The sequence below is a fragment of the Aspergillus oryzae genome, chromosome 5 (genome assembly GCF_000184455.2).
Source record: "Aspergillus oryzae RIB40 DNA, chromosome 5".
NCBI classification, from domain to species: Eukaryota; Fungi; Ascomycota; class Eurotiomycetes; order Eurotiales; family Aspergillaceae; genus Aspergillus; species Aspergillus oryzae.
The window spans coordinates 1,822,218-1,835,319 of NC_036439.1; the positions used below are offsets into that span (position 1 = coordinate 1,822,218).

The 13,102-nt window shown below is 47.6% G+C and overlaps 3 protein-coding genes across 3 annotated transcripts; 1 reads left to right on the forward strand and 2 right to left on the reverse strand.

Annotated features, from left to right (window-relative positions):
• Positions 1-1,952: 1,952 nt before the first annotated feature.
• Positions 1,953-5,218, forward strand: AO090701000192 (putative SNF2 family helicase/ATPase; the record flags this gene model as incomplete). Its single annotated transcript, XM_023237431.1, has 3 exons — positions 1,953-2,128; positions 2,402-5,011; positions 5,185-5,218. The coding sequence occupies 3 exons, from the start codon at positions 1,953-1,955 to the stop codon at positions 5,216-5,218; spliced, it is 2,820 nt and encodes a 939-aa protein (XP_023092032.1).
• Positions 5,219-6,273: 1,055 nt separating this feature from the next.
• AO090701000191 (uncharacterized protein) lies at positions 6,274-9,162 on the reverse strand (the record flags this gene model as incomplete). The annotated part of the gene is made up of 3 exons (XM_023237432.1): positions 6,274-7,249; positions 7,304-8,526; positions 8,881-9,162. The coding sequence occupies 3 exons, from the start codon at positions 9,160-9,162 to the stop codon at positions 6,274-6,276; spliced, it is 2,481 nt and encodes an 826-aa protein (XP_023092031.1).
• Positions 9,163-9,555: 393 nt separating this feature from the next.
• Positions 9,556-11,370, reverse strand: AO090701000190 (MFS transporter; the record flags this gene model as incomplete). The annotated part of the gene is made up of 1 exon (XM_001823012.3): positions 9,556-11,370. The coding sequence occupies one exon, from the start codon at positions 11,368-11,370 to the stop codon at positions 9,556-9,558; it is 1,815 nt and encodes a 604-aa protein (XP_001823064.3).
• Between the last annotated feature and the right edge of the window lie 1,732 nt (positions 11,371-13,102).

Sequence of the window (13,102 nt, forward strand, 5' to 3'; positions counted from 1 at the left end):
GATTGGCAGAAATGTCAACCTAAGTTACTTGTAGATCACTTTACTTTTCATCTAATGCAGAGCGACGTGTACTCGACGCGTTGCACGTGTCATGTTGCATGAAAATTGCTGTTTTGAACCACAATTACTAATACGCAGATACACCAGCCTCTGGATGTGATTCGAGGGCATCCTAAATTCCGGCGGGCTGGAAGCTCGAGATCTGGTGAGATTCCTTGCATTATCGGGAATGTTTAATTACGTTGATGGCTTAGAAATCGAGTTGAACAGACCAAATGCCTGCTGAGGGAACAGATCCTGTCGACTGGTCTGTTGACGAAGTAGTCCAATTCCTTTGCCATAATTCACACACCCCATGGTCGCAGTCCGTGTCAGGGGCCCCTCGGCCTGACCCTACCTCCTTCGAGGCTGCTCTCCGCGACAATCTGATCACTGGAGAAGTGCTTTTAAATGATGTCGATAAGAGCGCACTGCGAGATGATCTAGGATTGAGAGCCCTCGGGCACCGGAGTTCCATGCTGACGGCAATACGGTACCTCCAAGGACTCTCTCTCAAATATCAAATCTCTAAAAGTCGGCTTGATTCTCCTATAGAGTGTCACACTCCAAGTCATTCAGCGTTAATTACACCGAAAGCTTCCCAGAAAGCCACACCACCGCTTTGCTGTGTCCCTTTATCTTTAGACGCGACTCCACAGCGTACTAACTTACTACCCAGTATATCTACGGCGGTGAGTACAAACGCTGTAAATCTAGCAGGTGTGCCCAACTCAGGAGAATTTACGGCTCCTTCAAGTACTCCTCAAGAGACTTCTCGCATCGCAAGGTTGCAGACTAATGTAGAAGACTTTGGCCCCGTTGAGCGTGTTCGCCCACATGAGCAAGTTTTCATGGATAGACATGGAAGGAAGCGGCGACGGCTAGACCTTACTACTCTAACTAAAAGTCGAGCTGATAACGAGCATGCTCCAGACCCTGTGCAAGCCAAAGAGTGGTATATGGGCCCGGAACAGATTACACCATCCCAATTGTTCTATTCTCCTGACCCAGACCAAAATGACGAGACCTTCACACTGGTTGGATCAAATTTTCCAACTGCACAGCGTTTGTTTGTGAACAGATGTCTTCATTATTTTCAGAAACAAAAACGCATAATCCTGGACTCTACCCAAGATCAAAGCCGGTCAGCCATAGTACCATATAATCTGTCCATGGTTAAAAGCGGCGAAAGACGTTTCACACTGTACACTGCGAAAAATGGAAAGGTTTCTGTTAGTACAGAAAACATAGAAGACTGGCCGCAACTAACTCGGTCGCAAGCAGTCTCTGAAGAAGGACAGACAGACACACTGGATCCATCTGACCCTTTCTCTTATCTTCTGCAGCGGTATCCAGTCCAAGATGAAAGTCAGGATGCATTTCCATTGTATGGAGACTCAGGATCTGAGGGTGAGTTTGACGAAGAGACTTGGCAAGAAATTGAAGACGAAAACCCTGGAGGATGGTTTCGGAAGCCCTCTAAACTCACGCCCACGGAGATAGAATGTGTCATCAAAGATTGTGTCTCCCAATATGAGAGCAAGTGGTATGATGTTTGCTTGCCAAAAGAGCAAGTTAAGGCTCGCAAGCTCTGGTTAAGAGCTAGGAAGGGCAGGTTTACCAACCAGGAAATCAAAGCGCTACTGGGGAAGATTACATCTCTAAACAAGCGTCTTAGGAAACTACAGGATGCTATCCGTGAAAGTGAGTATGCAACAAAGTCCGAGCTACAAACCCAGTGTCAAAGCATGGAGCAAACTGTGATGGATATTCAACAACATAAGTGGCGTGTTTCGACCCTGGAGCAAGAAACGTGTCCTCCAAAAATCTCGGCCCCTCTCAAACCTACGTCCGTACAAAGGCCGAAGCATAACTCTGGGGATGAAGAATCACTCCATTCAGAGTCAGGTGATATGTCTGATGATTCTATGGAGGACTTCATTGATAAGTCTGATATCGAGGACCAACCCATACATGCTGAAAATAACAGCAGCACTCGAACCCCACCAATGTCTGAAAGCGACGATAACATTATCAGCCCTTCTAGGATTAGGCGACATTCAAGGGCGAGAAAGCTTCCTTTTCGGGAGTCAAGCTCCCCATCTCCACCTCCTGTGCACAAGAATAAACACCCCATAGAATGCATTGACCTCACTGAAGACTCTCCGGCAGTCGATAATGAGGAGTACAGGGTTGAGACTCCCCCATTAAACCCAGTGCCACGAGCTATAACGCAGCCTTTCGAGGATCCTATCAAATCTGAACGGAGTTGCTCAATTTCCCCCGAACCGTACCTTGGTCCCAGAGTGATGGTCGAAATTCCAGTTTACAAAACAAAGCACCCAAATCTTTTCAAACCCAGGAAGCGGCCAAGTCTACCTGATATACACGACGTTGACAAGCTTGTGTCGGTGCCTTGGGATTTACTTGAAGAACGACAAGACCGCCGGAGACTATTAGCAAAACTGATCGCAACCCTTTCTATTGAAGAGCGAAATAAGTTGGCGCAGGCGGTTCCTAGATATTCTAGTTCAGACTTGCAGCAACTTACAGGAACTGGTCTCAAGCTCTTGCTGAAGAATCAAGAAATTATCCCAGAACTTGAAGAAGCTGAGAGCCGTGTGGTCATGCGTGTTACTTCCTTTTATATCTCGTGGATAAATTGTGTCCACCTTCCGTCGGAAGGAATTCAGAGGAACCTTGTACTCTACGCTCAATCTAAAATCAGCAGCTTTGTCACTTACTTCAACGAACTTTGCGCGCGCCTCGATGATTACCCCAAGAAGAAAGGTTCGAAAATGCATCGGCTCAATGAAAAGGGAGCTTTATCTGATCCAACAGACACTCCTCACAAAAAGCGCAAAAGAGAGGTCAAGGAAAGTCAAAATGCGAAAAAGAGTCAGCAGAGCGCACAGCTTCGTGTCGCGCTGCAAGAGAAGCAGAGAAAGATTCTCGAAAGGAAGATAGGCAGCACTAACACAGATCCTACACGTCAAGCTGTCAGCTTCGGAAATCCTGCTATTTATCTGGACCCTCAAATTGGCTTGCGTGTTAAGCCCCACCAATTGAATGGTATTCAATTCATGTGGCGAGAGTTGATAGAAGATGAAAACAAGCAAGGTTGTCTGCTCGCTCACACCATGGGTTTAGGGAAAACGATGCAGGTTATATCGCTCCTTGCAACAATATCTGCGGCAGCATCTTCCGATGATCCTAAGATACGCCAGCAGGTTCCTGCAGCTTTCTATAGGTCTCAATCGCTTATTCTCTGCCCATCATCATTAATTGAAAATTGGTATGAGGAGTTTCTCATGTGGGCTCCTGTACAATCTGGCATTGGGCCACTGAGGAAGATAACAACTTCCGCCACAATGCCAGAGAGACTACAAGAGGTGTGTGACTGGAATGAGGAAGGCGGGGTGCTCATCATGAGCTATGACATATTTCGGACGTGGATACTCAACAGGGAGACAAATAAAAGGGGGAAACCCTTGAATGATAATGATTATGGCAAAGTCAGAGATTGCCTTCTCGAGGGACCTAACATTATTGTTGCCGACGAGGCTCACAAAATGAAAAATCCAGCCACTGGCATCTCGCAAGCAGCCATGCAGTTCCGCTCTAAAAGTCGCATTGCCCTAACTGGATCCCCTCTTGCTAACAATCTTATCGATTACTATGCGATGATCAACTGGATTGCGGAGGGCTACCTCGGCGAATTCGTGGAGTTTAAGGCAAAATTTGTGGAGCCTATAACGGAGGGACTTTATGTGGACAGTACATACACAGAGAGGAGACGGTCATTGGTGAAGCTTCAAGTCCTCAAAGAAATCCTTGCTCCAAAGATCAATCGTGCCGATATCTCCGTGCTCGCTGGCAGTTTACCGACCAAAGTCGAGTTCGTCATAACGGTTCCCTTGACGGACCTACAGAAACAAGCATATGATTCATATGTGGAGACTATATTGCAAGGGAAAGGCGCTTTCGGCAGTGCGCAATTATGGTCCTGGCTTGCGATTCTGAGTTTATGTTGCAATCATCCATCGTGTTTCAGAGACAAACTACTAAGCCGAGCAAATGACGCACAGAAAATAAACAAGAGGTTAGATGAGATGGAGATGATCCCCGGCGATGAACCTATCGCGCAAGCAGGCCTTCCAGATTCAGAAAAGCTGGTTTCTGAACAAGAACAGATCTTCGCCAAAGTCCCTGACATAAAAGCCTTAGAAATGTCTCATCGGGCGCGAATTATGAACTCGATAATCGACGAATCTATCAGGGCTGGTGACAAGATCTTAGTTTTCTCGCACAGTATCCCAACACTCGACTATATTGAGCATGTCCTTCGATCATCAAATCGAAAATATTCTCGGCTAGATGGGCGAACTCCCGTCGTGACTCGACAAGATGCGACGAAGAGATTCAATCTTGGCTCTGAGAAGCAAGTGTACCTAATCTCAACGCGCGCAGGAGGCCTTGGCTTAAACATTCCTGTGGCGAACCGTGTCATCATCTTCGACTTTAAATTCAGCCCGGTATGGGAAGAGCAGGCTGTTGGACGCGCCTATCGCTTGGGCCAGCAGAAACCAGTATTTGTCTACCGTTTCATTGCCGGTGGTACCTTTGAGGAGGTTATGTATAATAAGGCTGTCTTCAAGACCCAACTTGCTTTCCGTGTTGTCGATAAGAAGAATCCGGTTCGTTGGGCACAAAAGTCACTGGGCGAATATCTTTTCCCAGCCAAGCCGGTCCCTCAGCAAGACATCGCCGAATATCTGGGGAAGGATCCGCAAGTCTTAGACAAGATCATCATGGGTGATACTGGCGAGGAGAAGTCTATCCGCAATATTGCCCTCACTGAAACATTCCAGAAGGAAGACAATGACAAATTGACTGAGGAAGAGAGACAAGGCGTTCAACAGCAATTGAGCGACGAGCGCCTGAAGCGCACCGATCCAGAGGCTTACCGCCAGTTAGTTCTGGACAGGCAAAGGCAATCTTTGACTGCGGGCCAAGTTCCGGCTTGGACCCCATCGTCATACACGCAACCAGCTCCCATGCTGCCAGTTCCCATGCTGCCTCAACCACCTTACATGCAGCTAACAGTTCCATCAAGCGCTCACAACACTGGGCCTCCCGCTCTAGCACCGGACATGAGCATTTACCCAGAGCCTTCTAAAACACCCATGCCCTCGACATCCGCAGCCGCGATAAGTTCAACTTCAGGGATCTACCCTTGGCGCTCTGCTCAGAGCGTACCACCTAACGAAAGCACCGCAGTCTACTCCCCTTTCACGCCTTCACCTGCCAGAAGCCTGGGACAAGGTGGCGCTCAGATGCCTACGCAAATGGATGGTACCAATTTCGATACAAATGTCCAGCCACATGATATGACCGCGGATACGGCACTTACCGAACTCTCGCAATCAACTTCATCATCAGAAGATAGCTCCGAGCATCCTTGCCGCCAGCAGTGAGAAACCTCAAACACCTGAATCTTGGCCATTCATTCTTACAATCTTCGGAATTTTGGTCTCTCCTTTCCGTCCTGTTCTATCAAGAGCCTTTTTAGCGGCATGCAAGTGTTGGCAATTGCAAAGCCTTGTTTCTATTTATTAATTGGCGTCTACTTCTTGTACTTTCACTACCATTCTTTTCTTTCTTATCTTCCCTTCCGACTTCTCTTGTAAATTGCATACGTCTCTCGTTTCTTGTCTCCCACAAAAAAAGCAGCAACAGCTCATCGCTTTCTCATTTCAACACGGAGTTTTAGGGGCAAAATGACGGGTTTGCGTCAATTGATGCATGTGCTGCGCACAATAACGAGTCAACGAGTCATGAACAAATAATACAATTAATGAGATACCTCAAAGTGTCTGTATACATCTTTGTCTTTTGGTGTAAATGGTATAGCTGCTAAGGGGCTGTAAGACCCATTAGAAGTAAATTGCTTGTTATTCCCATTTTAATCTAGCCGGCAGATCCAGTTTCCTCTATTTAATTGATTTCGACAATTTTCGAAAGAAACAGAAATAAGGGGGAAAAAAGTACAAGAGAAAAGTAACGAAAGTCCGACATGAGATTCCAATCTTCACACCGTTTCCAAATTCACGCAGAATGGCCCGAAATTCTTCGCCGAAAGTAGTCCAAAGTCCAATCCCGACAAAGAGATGTAGATAGAATAGAAACTCCTCTAGGGAGGCGATAAATTTTAGCGAAGACTTGTGTACACGATCAAGTAAGCAGCTTCTCGAGGTCTGCAACCCGAGTCGCTCTATCATCCACCTTCTTTTTCTTGGCAGTCTCGCGGAAAGCGGCTAACATCAACTTGCGCTTTGTTTCCTGGATGGCTAGGACGCGATCTTCGATGCTATCTTCCATCACAAGACGCCAGACGGTTGTTTCGCGTGTTTGTCCGAGGCGATAGACTCGATCGACGGCTTGGTCTTCTATTGCCGGGGCCCACCAGCTATCAGCGAGGATGGCCTGGTTTGCTGCAACTAGGTTGAGGCCGACGCTGCAGACGCTCAAGCTGGCGAGAAGGACCTTGCAGTTGGGATCATGGGAGAATCGATAGGTTGAGTTATCGCGGGCTAACGAACTCATTTTGCCGTCGACACGGGCGAACCCGACGCCATAGCGGTTGAGGTGAGGCTCGAGGAGGTTCAGGAATGAGGTCCATTGGCTGAAGACGACTGTTTTCGTGCCAGGCGCTTGGCCTTGGGCTGTGAGGATTTTGATTAGAGCTTCGATTTTACTGCTTGGAGTATCGGGGTCTGCGACCACAGTTTCAGTGCTTTCGCCCATTTCGACAGCGGGTTCGACGAGTGTGGATGTATCGGTGATCTCAGCACGACACATGGGACATTTGTGCTGCCGTTCGATTACTTGTTCAATGCAACCTTTACAGAAAGTATGGGCGCAGGCTGTGATGACCGGTTGCTCTAGGGTGTCTAGACAGATCGGGCATGTCTCTTGACTCTCAATTTGGATTCTCAACATGTCTTGAAGGGCTTTGATGTTCTCCGGCGTTAACGGGACGACCTTATTATCCTCCAGGAGCTGCGCGAGCTTTTCAATACGGTCTTTGCAGAGCGCCCAGTGGTTACAGACTTGTCGGAGACGAAGGATCACTTCGAGGAGGTGTGAGTAGGTGGTGCTGGACTTGTCTTTGGACTTGAAATCTAGAAGCATGCCTCTCGCTTCGGACCTATTATAATTGTGAGCAAATGCCACAGACATCCTAGAGTCCGGTAATACATACTGGAACATATCATATTTCTCCTGCTCGTGAGTGTGGAACTTAATACGAAGAACGCGGGAAGTAAGGGGCGGCAGACGCAAATTCACAAACTCCATATCCTTTCTACGGCGTAAACAGATGGTACTCATAAGTGCCTGGAGAAGCAATCGAGCATTTGGATCCTCAGACATAAGAGGTCGGATCAACACGCTAGTGAAAACCGTCATATCCTCAAGGCCCCCGGAAAGCTTTAGGAAGCGAACCTGAGAATAAAGATCCTTGAGGGAATTGACAATTGGCGTGCCAGTCAAGGTCCAGCGAGAGTCTGCCCGCAGATTGCATGCTGCTAACGCGCCTTTGGACCGTGGATTACGGATGGTATGTCCCTCATCAAGGACCACACGGCGCCAGTGGACGGAAAAAATTCCTTTTTTCGGGGGCACTTTTGCATTCGGGTTGTATTCCAATGCAAGAGCACCATAACTTGTCACTACTACGTCGTACTGGTCAAGATTGGCGGCTTCTTTCTTTCCTGTCCCATGGTAGACATGTACCTGTGGAGCGCTCTCGCTGTGTGTGTGATCCTGTATTTGGTTTTTCCAATTGCTCATAACTCCTACAGGAGCTACTATGAGTGTAGTTTTGGAATAGCCTGGGGTCTTTGGTGCGGAGTTTGCCAGAATTAGTGAAATGATCTGGATAGTCTTTCCAAGTCCCATATCATCAGCCAGAATACCGCCACTTGCGAGAGGGGGTGCAATGGATGTGGAGAAATTTGTCGCAATGTTCGTAAATCTATTGTCCTTTCTCTTCCAGAGTTGTACCACATCCTCAGACCCAGCAGCAGGGAGTGTCGGATTTTCTTTCTCAATCATCCAAGCCAGTCCTTGGCGTTGATAAGGAAGGAGTTCCGTCGAAAGAGCAGCAGGACGATCAGCCATAGGCATTTTTGCCAAGTCTGCTTCACTTAAACCAAAGTTCTCGGCGACTTGACCGATATCCCGAGGGTTGAAAGTGCTGCTCTGGCCAATGAGTTCCTCTAGGCTCTCTCCTCCCTCAATACTGCCATCACCAGCGTAAAGGTTGGAAAACATGGAGTTATTCGCCGCCTCCCACTGTTGTCCTTTGCCTTTGGCTAGCGCACGAGCTCTTTTTTCGGCCTCTTTCCGGGCCTTTTCGCGCTCCTTCTGCTGCTTGCGCTCTTCACGCTCTCTCTGCTTGAATTCACTCAAAGGCAGCCTGTCCTGTTCCATCTGACTTTTCAACTCCTGTCTCCTAGCCGGATCACTAGTGCCGAACAAGCTCAGAAGGATTGGGCAATCCCAAGGCCCAATTTCCCCAGTCAATACGCCATCAATAATCAACGACCTCGTATCCTACAAACGTAAGCTTCAGAGCCTAAAAGACTACTGGCACTCATTTCACTAAGGACGTACCATGTATCTCGCCAACTTAGCCGCCATATTCCTCGGGATATGCCCAATCTGAGCTCCCATAACATTATCAACGCGAATGGCATTAGAATCATATGGATTCCCCGGTTCACGTCTCAAAATTACGTGTTCGCCATAAGTGGCATGTCCGCGATAATAACGAACGCCCACAATCTTGGTATTTACATTCCCGTAAAGCATCGAACTGCCAGCCGCCGGATCATCAGCAGCCTGGCTACCCGGAATTACATCTGCAGCTTGCGCGTCATCCTCTTCATCGTCTGCGGCCAGCTGCGACGACTGGCTCAAGGGCGCAAAGAGGGTATCCTCTCCAAGACGCTGTCCACGAGTGACGCGGGGTGTCTTGGGGGTTGACTGTGGATTCTCATCATCGCTTTGGGTCAGATCTATCTGATCAACCTGTCTCTTTCCTCTCCGGACGCCCATAGTGATCTGGGAGATGGTAGGCAGTTAAAGGCTTACAATTAGTCATTAGGAGAAGCAGGATCGATCTCATTGTTCATGGTTGCGCCAGGTCGATTTACGGGGCACTGATCGTGACTATTCCCCTTCTGGACTAGTGGATGTCAAGCATCCAACGCGCTATGACGCGAACCCACGTGATCCCTCTATAATATCAGATTCTAGATAGATCGCCGGTAAGTTAAAAGTCAAAAACACATAGCTTTTATCAGTGAATTCTATAGAAATTACAAACTAACTACTATCTATAGGGTATTTTGAGGGGAATCGGTAATCAGAAAGGCGATGCTCCGGATCCATCAACGGATCACAATACAGGATACACTCAGCCGTGATGCAAGAATAGAGGGATGGTCTCTATTTGAAGGACTCCCGGGTGTTGACTCGATCAATGTCGTACGGGTTAGCATCATACACAGTCTGAGAATTTACCCCCTCAGACCGGCGTGACGCCTGTGATGCTATAGACTTTCTTCGGTCATACTTGGAGGCAGACGGGAGATCATCCAGTTGCGAGCTTGCTGGGGTGGGCTCAGACACAGTGTCATCCACCTCCTTCAACCCTTCTGTAGCATTGTTCTCGGACTTCTTCTCAGTATCTGTCTCGTCAGGAACATCGCGAGTTTGTTCCATCAACTTCTTCATAAAAGCATCAGATTGCGCTGCATACTTGCATCGCGTCCTAATCGCCGGGCCGTATTTATAAAAGAGAAACGGAAACGGGACGCACGCGAGTGCTAAAAATGCAGGGATACTGGAGGCCCAGTGCACACCTAGGTCGTTGTACATGTATGTGGTGAAGAGCGGGAAAACAGCACCGAAGATTGAACGAAGCACGGAATTGGCAGCCAACACGGACGCAGCAAAGATTGTATAGGCATCAATCAAATAATTCATCAAGCTGAGGAAAACCAGCACCATACCAAATCCGAATGGCGCACCCGCTGCGATACTGGCCATGAAATGAATTGATGGGTAATTCGTCCAGGCAAACCAGAAAAGACCAATTGGGATGACAATCGAGGCAATCAGGCAAGGAGGCAGGCGAGCCTCGGGGGGCGCGAATCCATTGTGCCGTGCCTGGGTATTAATATAACGTTTATTATCCCAGAGTGTGTAGGCTACCGCAAGGAGCATTCCAACCATAATTCCCAAGAAAGCCAGGCCAGAAACACCCTGGTTCCATCCTCGCTGGCCTTGGTAAACAATGGGAAAGGCTGCAAACATCATATATAGGGTACCATAAATAATGGCCATATAGATCGACAACAAGAGCACGATCGGTTCACGGAATAATAGGATCCATGGTCGAGATAGGGCGATCTTGAAGGCTTCCTTGGGTGTTTTTTTTCCTTGGTCTACCTCGATCTTACTTTGGTAGACTTTCCCGGTAACTTTAGAGAGTTTTGCTGCCCGCCGCTGCAGAAGGACAGGGGCGTAAGTCTCCGGGACACAGACTGCCCCAGCAATCCAGAGAGCACCCGAGAAGATGGCTAGGAACCCCATCACCCACTTCCAACCTTCCTTCATGCCTAGGAACCCTCCAATAATTGGGCCAAGCACTGGGCCTAAGAATGGGGCAGCTGCAAACACGCTCATTGCTATACCACGCTGGCTGGCTGGGAACATATCTGCAATCACGCCGCCAGCGTTGGTTAGCGGCGACGATCCAAAAGAACCTGCGAAGAAGCGGAAGATGATAAGGGACCAGATATTCTTTGACCCTGTACAAGCAGCGTTGAACACAGTCAACCCACAATAACTGCCGATGAAAAGATACTGTCGTCCATATAGCTCGCTCATGGGCGCCCAGAGTAACGGACCGATGGCGAATCCCACCACGAATAAGGATACTCCTAGTGTGGCTACTTCTGTACCGCAGTTAAATTGTTCCATAATTTGGTCCACACCGCCGGTGTATGCAGAAGATACTAGCGATACCGCTAAGGTCGCCCAGGCCACTGTTACTGTGTAGAACCATTTTCGGCTATCTGGAAAAGTCATAGGATTTCGTGGATCATTGGGAAGCCAGGTGACGAGATAAGGGTCATCTTCAGTGCCGGAGCCCGCGTAAGGGTGGTCAATAACTTCCTGAGTAAGTATCCCTTGGTCGACGATAAGGCGCCAGTGTGGAATGCGAGTAGGCTTGACGGGCTCGCCTGTATCTGCCATGCTTGTTGTTGAATATAGGCCAAGGACCTAAGCACTAATGTGTAGGGGTGTGGTACTAGTTCGTCTCCCCTCTGTTTCTCTTTATATCTAGTTTCTTTTCTTCGTGCTTGACCAGAACCCTAGAACAAAGAAAAGCGAATAAAACTAAATCGAGGCGATAGGATCAAATGCAGGAGAAAAAAGAAGATGTAGGTCAACCGATCAAGCACCACATAATTTTTGGTCAGTTGAAATCGGGCAAGAGAGTATCAAGCAACGAGAAGACCTGGTTCAGAAACTGTTGGAATGCTAAAAAATCGAGCGCAAAGCTATGATCAAACCCAACATGCATAAGGTCAGGTATTAAGTATACCGACACCCCGGCGGGGACTAAGACATAACAACGAGTCAACGACGCCATCGGGCTTAACGGCAATAGTGACGGTACTATCACGATAAGTCAGCATATAATTGGCACAGTCATTCGCGGCAAACAGCTTCGAGATGTCGGTGTTAAGAACGTTATGCAGCAGTTTTCAGTATAGCATAAAGTTTGCTGATAAATCGGGTATTGAATCTGATGATCAGTCATTTATCAATCCAATCGGAAACGAAGACAGCACCGCACCATGGTAGACGAAGGATTCAAAGCGGAGATTGCCGACAAACTAACTCCGGAGGTCAATCCTCGAGAAATGCATCAGGTCTTCAGCATAAAAGCGATGTATCATTCTGTATTGCACTCTATCTTCTCTCCGGGAGGCATCTCCACCGTGTCAAAAAAGTTGAAACTAATTAATGCGTAGGCTAACCAGGGAACTAACAAGAGCGGTGGGAAATTGGGAAATGAAATGAGGGGAAGCACTGACCGTCTTCTTCAGATTACGAGAAAACAAAAGAAACTATTATGCGCACGTGGTATGTAACATCATGGGAACGGGTCTGGAATTACTCAAAAAGGAGATCCCTACTAAATTGTTAGCGCTGATGTGATACGGAATAGTATAACCAGGATTTAATGTTTTCACCCGCTTCTTATACAGTTCTTTATCCTATGCATAAACTGTAACTTATGATCCATACTGGAACAACAATGAGAACCATGGCTATCCCATATCATGACTTTAACGGTTAACCCTGTGGACAAGCTTTCTACAAGCACTGATCTCCATTGGATTGAAAGGCACCTACTACGCGTATAATTTCCAGATCCTCGGACCGCGTGAGGCTCATTGATTATCACCGCTTGATTGGTCTCAATACGATAGCTACTACTAGTAAATAGTAGTTAGTTGTTACACCATATTGGCTTCTCCAAATCCACTAAGCTAATGCAGTCTAAATCCAGATGGTTCCTATATCCATCGGTAAGTAGATGCTTTGTCTGAACGGGATACAAGAAACGAAATTGTCCGCTTAATACGAGGACATACCCAGTGGAGAGCGGGTTGCCACTATTGATAATGCCCGGGAATATATATACCGAACATGTCCTTTGGTTGAGTTGCTGAAAATGGCGGTGGAACCGAAACATCATGCCGTTGGCTTTTTAAAGCCAACTGCTCGTTTCGTCTTTCATTGCGATCTATGGAGCATCATTGGAGCAGGACCTGCGGTATGACTGAAGTCATCGTGGCGAGGCGCTCAAACGAAGGCAAATCCACCGAGATCCCTTGCAGGAGAAGCTCGTGTGGTTTCTGACTTTATTCCAACTACTACATTCTCCTAACTCATTTATTTAGATATAAACTGT